The sequence below is a fragment of the Hippocampus bargibanti genome, linkage group LG13 (assembly GCF_051943395.1).
Source record: "Hippocampus bargibanti isolate YZ-2025 linkage group LG13, ASM5194339v1, whole genome shotgun sequence".
NCBI classification, from domain to species: Eukaryota; Metazoa; Chordata; class Actinopteri; order Syngnathiformes; family Syngnathidae; genus Hippocampus; species Hippocampus bargibanti.
In genome coordinates, this window is record NC_142746.1 from 4,739,186 (window position 1) to 4,749,462 (window position 10,277).

Below are 10,277 nucleotides of genomic sequence, written 5' to 3' on the forward strand. Positions count from 1 at the left end.
ATGACTATCGAAATTCATATTGCAAAATGAATGTTGAATGGATTTTGGCCAAATTCCTGTCACATTAATAACAATAACGCACTAACTGCATGAATTCAGTTCAGCAAAAAGTTAGGCGAATAGCTTGTCAGAAGATGAGGCTGTGTTGTGCTGCTCGACATATATTTCTGTATACAGAAGAGACTAGTCACTGTATGTTTATCTTAAACTGGTTTTACCATATTTCAGCATGATCAAATTTTAAATTGCCTTAAACTGTCACGATCTGATATCTATCTTGCTAACACATACCTTACAAAGAATGAGGTGTGTAATGGAACGGGTAACTGAGTTGACAGCTAAATTATTCCAAGTGAGCCAAGCTGCGCCTATTAATCGGACATGTAAGAATCTCAATGTCCCAAACCACGAGTATACAGGTCAGTCCTAGTTTTGTGGATATAAAGACAAAACAAGTACATATTATATCATGCTAACACATACGTTAAAAATAATGAGCTGTGTAATCAAACAACAAAGAAAAACAGAAAATATAGCAAGTCCCTTGACAACACACGACAATCTCATTTGAAACATTTGTGCTTTCCTCTTCAGAACTATTTGAATCATATTCATCACTGGTTGAGTAACAAGAAAGCATCTTCTCCGAATCTGAAGCCGTTGTTTTGATTCTCGAGCAAGGCAAGACGTCCTGGCGTGACGTCACGAACAAGGGGGCGGGACCTTCTCCAAGGTCATTTTGAAGTAGTTTTGGGACACTTTAACTCATTTTTATTGGTGTTTTGCATTTGAATAAAAATATCAGCCTCCGTGTTTTGGGTATTTTAGATGCTATAAAACATTTTTCTGATATCAGTTAGGAAACAAAAAAAAATGGTGTCGGTTGTCCTTTAAGAGAACAGGCAATCCTACCAGGATAGGAAAGATTTGCAGATTTTTTTTTCACCTCCAGAGGTCAGGCTGTGAGACAAATCTATGTTCTCACTGTTCACACAAACCCACACTCAGCTGTAATATTCTGACCAGCAGCACCAACAATACTTTGTGACAATGCATTTGCTTTTTCAGTATTTCAGTCTGGCAAAATTTTGCTAATAAGACAGTCGAGAAAAGTGACTTTACGGCAGATGGCAAGATGTCAAATCTAAGTTAACAAATGACATTAAGATTTGACGGAGAAAAAAAATCCAATGGCTTTAAACTTACCTTTGCACCTGCTTGTCCTTTAAACCCCTGGGATCAAACACAGCAGTCACATGCAAAAAGGTATGAAGAAAGATACAGAAAGAGGAACCAGGGTTATAGACATGGTGAAGGTTTGGGGCATGCCAAAAATGTAACACTAGAAGTGGATGGAAATGGTGGGAGTCTGGGAGGAGGGGGAAGGGGAATTGGGCTTCATGCATTGGGACTCTCTTGAAAGTGCTAAAAGTTTCAAAAGCACTTTGAACCATTGAACTTAAGGAGATATATTTTAGGACAAACACAAATTGGAAATATACATGCATACAGTATTTTGGAGCCACAGTCCAATAATTCATTCAAGTTGGGATTTGTTGTGTTATTTCTGCTACAACATGGGACATCATTCTTTTTAGAACTGAGAACTAATTCCTTGGTCTTCTTCTTTTCCTTTCGGCTTTTCCCTTCAGGGGTCACCACAGCGAATCAATGTCCTCCATCTAACCCATTTTTTTGCATCCTCTTCTCTCACACCAGCGACCTTCATGTCCTCTTTGACCACATCCATAAACCTCCTCTTAGGCCTTCGTTTCCGTCTCCTGCCTGGCAGTTCAAGGCATCAGCATTCTTCTGATGTAGTCACTCTCTCTCCTCTGGACGTGTCCAAACCATCTCAGTCTGGCCTCTCTGACTTTGTCTCCAAAGCCTCTAATATGAGTTGTCCCTCTAATGTGCTCATTCCTGATCCTATCCAACCTGGCCACTCCCAGAGAAAACCTCAACATCTTCATCTCTGCTACCTCCAGCTCTGCTTCCTGTCTTTTCTTCAGTGCCGCTGTCTCCTGTCCAAACATCATGGCTGGTCTCACCACCGTTTTATACACATTTCCTTTCATCCTAGCTGAAACCCTTCTATCACACATCACACCTGAAATTTTTCTCCAGACGTTCCAGCCTGCCTTGACGCCCTTCTTCACCTCTTTTCCACACTCTCTGGACAGTTGACCCCAAGTACTTAAAATCCTCCACCTTCTTTATCTCTTCTCCTTGTAGCATCACTCTTATACTTGGATCCCTCTCATTCACACACATATATTCTGTCTTGCTGCGACTGATCTTCATTCAGGGTGCAGAAAGTTTTTTAGATGGAATGACTGTCTGTGTTTTTTGTGTTGCATCACATTATTTGTTATTTTGTTTGTTTTTTACTTCAAGATGGTGTCGCGAGAGTGGCTGCCTTCCAGGCCTTTCTCCAATATGAAACTAATAAAGGCTCCTCTAATGTAATCTAATCAAATCTAATGGAATCTAATCTACTCAAATCTAATCTAATGTAATACATAATGTATTCCACACATTTAAAAAACAACACTTGTTTGGTATGCACAGACATTTGGGATTTGGCACAGATTATTGTTTAGTTCGCGGCATTGTTACTCTCGTATAAAAATAGGATTTCAAACAAGCAATAAAAATAAAGCCCAATGAAACATTTTAATAACTACACTAAAAATAGCAAAAATAACTCACCATTCTTCCAGGAATTCCCATACTTCCTTTGTCACCCTGACCAATGTAAATTTAGAAGGGGCATGGGTCAATATAAAGGTTAGCATGAACACAGACTTGACTTTGATAGATATCATGACATTTGGAGTTGCCAATTCACTTTTCCAGCCATTCTCGAGACATTGGGTATTATAGACCTTGATTCAAATAATTAGTAAAAAATACCCAGGATTTGGGAATATAAAAACTACCAACATTCAACAGTAGCCAAAAATGGAACTGTATAGTGTATAGTGCCACTTAGCAGTTTTTTTTGACGACGATACTAGTGCAGCGTGTTCTACCGGAAACAAATTCCTTGTGTGTTCTACATACTTGGCAATAAAGATGATTCTGATTCTGATTTTGGAGGGAGTTTGTGTTCGTCCCAATGCCATGAAATCAATTCCACAATAAATAAAATGTTTAAATGATTTGCACAAGAGGTCAAGGAGCCATGCCACATCATGCTGGTGGTAAAGAGCAGTCAGTATGTTCTCAAAATGAATGCCAGGTCAAACTACATGCATCATTGTAAAATGATTAATAAAAAAAAGAGATTGTTATAGACATACCATTCTCTTACAATTTTTTAACATGTTGAGTGCCAGGATCAAAGTAAAACAAAATATTTTTTTTTCATTTCTTTTTTTTATAGTGTTTGTCCTGTTGAGGCAAACAACCAAGTCTAAAGTGAAGTGTTTTGGAGTGCAACTCTGAGGCATTTATCCTTGTTACTTAATGTTGGTACCCTCAGAATAATAATGATCCACTTTGCTCCTCCACGTTTTTCTAGTCTTTTCATGACATTACAGGAAATTGTTTGCCTGGGTCAACTTTCCATGACAGTTGAAGACTTTGCCAATGGGGAACAGAGGATGAGGTGCTGAAGTCTCAAGAAGTCCTATCAATGACTAGAGAGGGACAAAGGAAACCACAAAGGCACTCACCCTAGCTGCTCAGGGGGATGTCCTGAGCAACAGAACCGTAGATGCCCATACCACACCAGATACGGGCCAAGGTTTAGGTTGTGCAAAGAGGCATCTGAGACTGTAAGTTGGTGTCAGGGAAAGCCTACATGGAGCGCCATAACCAGGTGACTGGCATAGTCTACTAAAACATCTGTGAATAGGATGGACTGGAAATCCTAAGGTCACTATGGGAAACATCTCTAAAGGTAGTGGAGAATGACAAAGAGAAGATATTGTGAACCTTCCAGATACAGACTGAAAAGAATGTAATGGCCAACCAACCAGATACCGTGGTCATAGATAAAAGGCAGAGGAAAGCGTTTATAGCAGATGTAGCAGTCCCAAGTGATGGAAACATCAGAAAGAAGGAACACAAGAAACTACAGAAATACCAAGGATGCAGAGAGGAGATGGAGAGAGCCTGGAAGGTAAATGTGACAGTTGTGCCTGTAATGATCGGAGCACTCGGAGCAGTGACCCCCAAACTAGATGATTGGTGTCAACAGATCCCGGGAACGACATCAGATATCTCGGTCCAGTGCTTGGAACAGCATGGATGCTGCGCATGGATACTGCGCATGGATACTGCCCATGGATACTGCGCAGAACCCTCAAGCTTCCTGGACCCGAGCTGAATGAGGGACCAACAACACCTGAGGGGTGAGAGCATCTCTCTCTCTCTCTCTCTCTCTCTCTCTCTCTCTCTCTCTCTCTCTCTCTCTCTCTCTCTCTCTCTCTCTCTCTCTCCTCTCTCTCTCTCTCTGTCTCTCGCTCTCACTCTCGCTCTCACGCTCGCTCTCGCGCTCTCTCTCTCTCTCTCTCTCTCTCTCTCTCTCTCTCTCTCTCTCTCACGCTCGCTCTCGCGCTCTCTCTCGCGCTCGCTCTCTCTCTCTCTCTCTCTCTCTCTCTCTCTCTCTCTCTCTCTCTCTCTCTCTCGCTCTCTCTCTCTCTCTATCTCACACACCCCTGCCACTCCTATTTTTATTTTTTATTATTTATATATGCCACTCCCGAGCTGAATGAGGGACCAACAACACCCGAGGGGTGAGAGCATCTCTCTCTCTCTCTCTCTCTCTCTCTCTCTCTCTCTCTCTCTCTCTCTCTCTCTCTCTCTCTCTCTCTCTCTCTCTCTCTCTCTCTCTCACACACACCCCTGCCACTCCTATTTTAAAATCTCTGACTACCATGCTGTCTAATACAAAAAGCAAATATTTATCAATGTCATATATTGACCCTTTGCTAAAATCAAGCATGTATAAGGTCTTACAGATAAACATCACAGAATGGCGTTACCTAATTCCACATTGTCTATTCATTCATTCATTCATTCATTCATTCATTGTCCGGACCATTTTATCCTCACTCAAGTCGTGGGGGATGCTGGTGCCTATCCCATCTGTCTTCGGGCACGTGGCAGGGGAGACCCTGAACCGGTAGCTAGCCAATCGCAGGGCCACATCGAAACAAACAATGATCCAGCCTCACACTCACAAGGGTGAATTTGTAGTTTTCGATCAGCCTCTCGTGTATTTTTTGGGAATGTGGGAGAAAACCGGAGTACCCTGAGAAAACGACGCAGGCCTGGGTGAACATGCGAAACTCAACCCACGACATCTGCACTGTGAAGTCGACGTGCTAACCACATGCCTACCGGACTGCCAGATCAAGCTATAATATAATATATTCACATGTATATTTAAAAATGGCAGAATAATAAACATAGCCTAGCATTCAAGATAAATACCGGTAGGTCATTAACAACTATTTGAAACATTCAGCTAGGCACGCTAGGAGAGCCCAACATTAATTCAATCCATCGTTAGGGTATTCATCACCGTGACAGCTGCTCTAAAATATACGCTGTGTTCAAGCTGCATGAAGACAGAGCTACAGAAAGACTGCACGCAGCCTATCGTTTGATACGGCAGCTGTTGTGTTGAATCATAGAATTCATAGTGTATGTGTCATTAGTGCTTGACATGGCAGCACTAAAAAGATACTGTGGAGTGGAATAGAACAGGAGTAGGAAGTGGTTCCCAAAATGTTTTGCTTAACTTACAATGAGCACATTTGAGTGTATTATCATGAAACGTTTTTAAGTATACCGTAAGGGTTACTTATGGACAAACAAATTATTGCCACTAAGGTCGATCTGGCACCTGAAGTTAAAATGTATGACTGATTGAAATCAAACTGTCGTTTTGCTTTTTTGATTCACAGGTTGACTCATTGTTTCGTAATCATAGACCTTTTACATTAGGTTAAGGTTTATAGGCTTGTGATGCGGAGGCAATACTACCCCAATAATGGTTTCCCAAAGTTTGTATCATATCTTGCCGGGTCTGATGTGGTTTACTGTCAAGGAGTTTGACGTATATACATAGGAGCTATGTCGAGAATACAATAGTTTTGGTTCTAAATAAAAAAACTTTTGATTGATTTCGACAAGTACTAAGACAATGACACAGTAAACATACATAACATGGTTCACTAAATTCAGAATAATAATAATAATAATAATAATAATAATAATAATAATAATAATAATAATAATAATAATAATAATAACAATAATACATTTAATTTCTAAGCGCCTTTCAAAACTCTCAAAGACACATTGGAGAAATAGTGACTTCTGCTTAAAGCAGGAGTGCCCGTTATGTCACTTGCAATGGACCAGGAGGTCGTCTTTGTGTATGTTATTAATATATTTTTTGTATTTATGTACACTGAAGTCGAATAATATTTTCAGAGTCATTTTCACATAAAGTATTACAATTTTTCCATACCGCTTATTCCTCATTAGGGACGCGTGGGGTGGTGGAGCCTAGAGAACTTACAATCTTCTCATGGTACTCTAACTAAAATGAAATTCACAGTTTTCTGCTTTGTGAGAATGGAATGGGCTTAGAAAAAAAAATATGCCATGCCGATGGAAGCATTGTTTGTAGAATATGGAAGAACTGAGAGGATTCAACACTTCCCAACAAACACACACCACTGAAATATACAGACGCCATCCAAAAGTCAAATTCTATTCATGCGTTATCTTCATTTTTATAATTCTCTTCATTCAACCTTTTTTGAAAGAAATACTAGTGGTAGTCAGAACTGTTGAAATCCCATCATTAAAATGTTTCCTGTTTTAAGAAGCAAACCAAAAACATGGCTCTGTGACTGCCATCATCATGTCTCGTTTAGTTTTGCTAAAACATAGAAAAAGGAAAAAATAAACAGTTGTTGCCTCCAAACCTGTTTGATTTTGATCTGAAGGTTTTGAAAAAAATTAATCAGTGATAAATTGTTAAGAACATTAAAAATTAGAGTCTTTTCACAATCTAATGGCGTGGTACCTCTATTTAAAGGGAAAGTCAACCCAAACAAATTTTGGACAATCATGAGTTTTATAATAATATACTTTGGAATATTAGCAATAAATTATGTTTCTGTCTATCTCAGAGGGCAGCCATTTTATATATATCATAGTTGCTTGGGGCTCAGATAACGGTCAGTCATGGCTTTGCTTCAGAAAACAGGTGAGCGCGTATAATATACTGTTGTCAAAATAAATAAATACATTAAAAAAAAAACATAAATTAATAAATAAATAAATAACTTAGGGTTGACTTCACCTTTTAAAATCATTTGTGCGCATTAACCCAAAATGTACTGTATTTTATGGACCATTCGACACACCATATCAATTTTCAACCTTTTAAAAAAATTAAACACAAGACACACTTGGTTAAAAAGTGTTAAATGGTACATAATCATTTTAGTGTATGTTTCTTTGGATTGGATTGGATTGGATTGGATATGCCTTTATTAGTCTCACAGTGGAGAAATTTACATTTTTTCTTTGACAGTTTTAGCGCCATTATACTCGTTTCAAACCTATTGGTCGCGCCACGTTTGTCAGGCGTGCAACGACGTGGTTCCCTTCCAGGGAGTGTATCCTCCAACAGATGGAAAAAAAGGTTCATCATCGCTCATCCAACTGGGGAGCTTCAATTGTGTTATAATTTTGGCTTATTCTCAGTGTGATCGTGGTTGACAGTTCAAATTCTGGTGACAAATCAATGCACTCAGGATGACTGCTCTTGGAAACTGGCTGTATCCTTTCCCTTGTCTTGCATTGCTGGAGAATCCAAACAATGGCTTCAGATTCGGAAAATATGCTTTCTCGTTACACATCCAGTTATTAATATGATTCAAATAGTTCTGAAGAGGAAATCATACATCTTTGCAATCGATTAAATAATTTATTCAGTGCCATTTTGAGGCAACATTGGGGCAACAATGGATCATCAGAAAAGAGGCACAAAATGGCGTCCTCCAGTGGCCACCTCCGTTCCACAGGCTGATAAATTCATTATATGGAGCTTGGACTCCCTGTTCTGGCGGCTTTTGGGTGCAACAAACCAAACATGTACAGCAAAATACATTGACGTGATGGAAGAACACTACAATGCGTCTGTTTTACGGTCAGGGGGGCGGTCCTTTCATGACGTCACGTACGGAAGCGTCACCAACTCAAAAACAAGACTTCCTGAATATTCAGAGCGAGTCTTAAAACGTAAAATATTGCTATATGCGGTGGAATCTTATTAAAATTCACTCAGTAGAAGTCATTTGAAGCCATTTTACAAATTATGGACACAACTTGTCCGTAGACGTCGGTTGTCCTTTAAGTTAGACTGAAACGGCAACTCCAGGAATAAATATGGTAATGTCATGAAGGAACGAAGTACTTCTCGTTCTGGTATGATGAAAGCAGATGCCTGCTGGCGATTAGATATGGATGGCTCCATTCCTGTTCACTCTGTACATCTTCAACTTCAGCTATGTCAATCCAACCTGCCACTTTCAGAAGTTTTCTGATGACTCTGCGATTGTCTGTGTCATCACGGGTGGAAATAATCAAGAACACAGGGGACTGAAGGAGAACTTCGTAGACTCCACAATCTGCTTGCACTGATGAACGTCCAGGGTATGGACATAGAAATGCCAACCCACAAGTACCTGGGTGTCTTTTCAACAACAAACTATACCGATCTAACAATACGGACGCACTGATCAGGAAGTTGCAGAGCCGCCTCTTCCTACTCACGAAACTGAGGCCTTTTGGGGTTCAAGGGTCGCTCTTTAAGACCTTCTATCGTACCGACTGACTGCTGTCAGGCTATTGAAAAGATTGACCTGAAACCTGTACTCAGGGACACTCACCCTATCTATATTTTATCATTTCTATTCATGTTTATACATTTTGTTCTTCTACTTCTCTCTTCCATATTTTTTAATGTAAATTGGGAATTGTTTTATTGTGAGACAAATCAAGGTTTTCTAATCTTATTTTATGAGAATAAGAGCAAAAAATATTACTGTAAATGGGGAGTAACTTCACGTTTGCCTCTGTATCCCCCAAACCACATTGGTATCGTGCCATCTTGTAACTTTGGAAAAATGCCGCCGGAAATTGCTAACATTAGGCAGCGAGTACTAAATTTTCCATGATTCTAAGACACAGAAGCAGGAAGTAGCTCGAGTTTCAGTCAAGAAAAAAGGTATAACCTATGTCTGCATTCATAGGCTGCATGATGTAATTTCTAGCATGTGGCGTCCATATTTATTCATATTAACTCCTTCCAAATTGGCCACGGTTTATGCAGATAAGCACGGGCCTTCAAATGCAGTAAATTGTCTCGCTGGAATTTGGAAACATTGTATACTCAATACACACCAGAAGTGAAGTAATGTGAAAATGCAGCCTCCGCCTACATTTTTGGACATCACCATTGACATCAGCGAGTGATTCGATGTGGTTAAGAATGACAAAGCGAACCTAGTAGCAATTAATTTGAGCGAAAGATAATAAATGCATAGGAATCACAGAATTACAAGGCCCCCTGTCAATTTCTTGTATATAAAATGAAATGATTTTTGAGGGTGGCTTATGGTCTGCAAAATACGGTACTTTGGGTTTTGCAGTTGCAAATGTAGAATTTTCTTCTTATCATTTAAAAGGCTGAGGATCTGTTTTCTGTAATAATTCTGTAGCAACTTAATCGAGGATGAATGAAGAGATCGGCATTGAAGTGATTGCTATGCCTTCATGCAAATGTAGAAATAAAAAAAGACACGTTATAGAAAAAAAAGACAAATTACCGGGAAGCCTGCACGTCCAGGGGGACCCTGAAAAAAGGAGTGGGAGAAATGATGGTACAAAAAGGAAGAGTGAATTATACAGATGAAGTCACAGTATTATGAATAACTTGATGCACCGCATCAGACCAAAATAACTAATCTAGGCGATTATGTGACATTCAAATCATTATTCAAAGGTTTCTGATTCACATGCAATATAGACAGGTGTTTTTAATTTTTGTTATGATTCACTTCAAGAATGCATTGCATTGTTTTATTACAAAATCTCATGCAAGGAATGGTTTTGGATGAAAGCATGCAACATTTTTCTGAATGCCCTCATGACCCTGCACAATGAGCCCATTCCTAATCTACATTAACGGACGCCAAATCACTTGACTGTATTCCACGTCAGCAAAGTAGCCTCGGCAG

General features: G+C 39.6%; 1 protein-coding gene across 1 annotated transcript in view; it reads right to left on the minus strand.

Moving 5' to 3' along the window:
- Window positions 1–9,887, minus strand: part of col13a1 (collagen, type XIII, alpha 1) — a 60,923-nt gene extending 51,036 nt beyond the window's left edge. The window contains exons 1-3 of the mRNA XM_089011889.1: window positions 9,867–9,887; window positions 2,713–2,748; window positions 1,207–1,233 (exon numbers count right to left, since the gene is read on the minus strand). Coding sequence (XP_088868015.1) covers window positions 1,207–1,233; window positions 2,713–2,733 — 48 coding nt within the window. The 5' untranslated portion in view covers window positions 2,734–2,748; window positions 9,867–9,887. The remainder of the gene's footprint in view (window positions 1–1,206; window positions 1,234–2,712; window positions 2,749–9,866) is intronic.
- Between the last annotated feature and the right edge of the window lie 390 nt (window positions 9,888–10,277).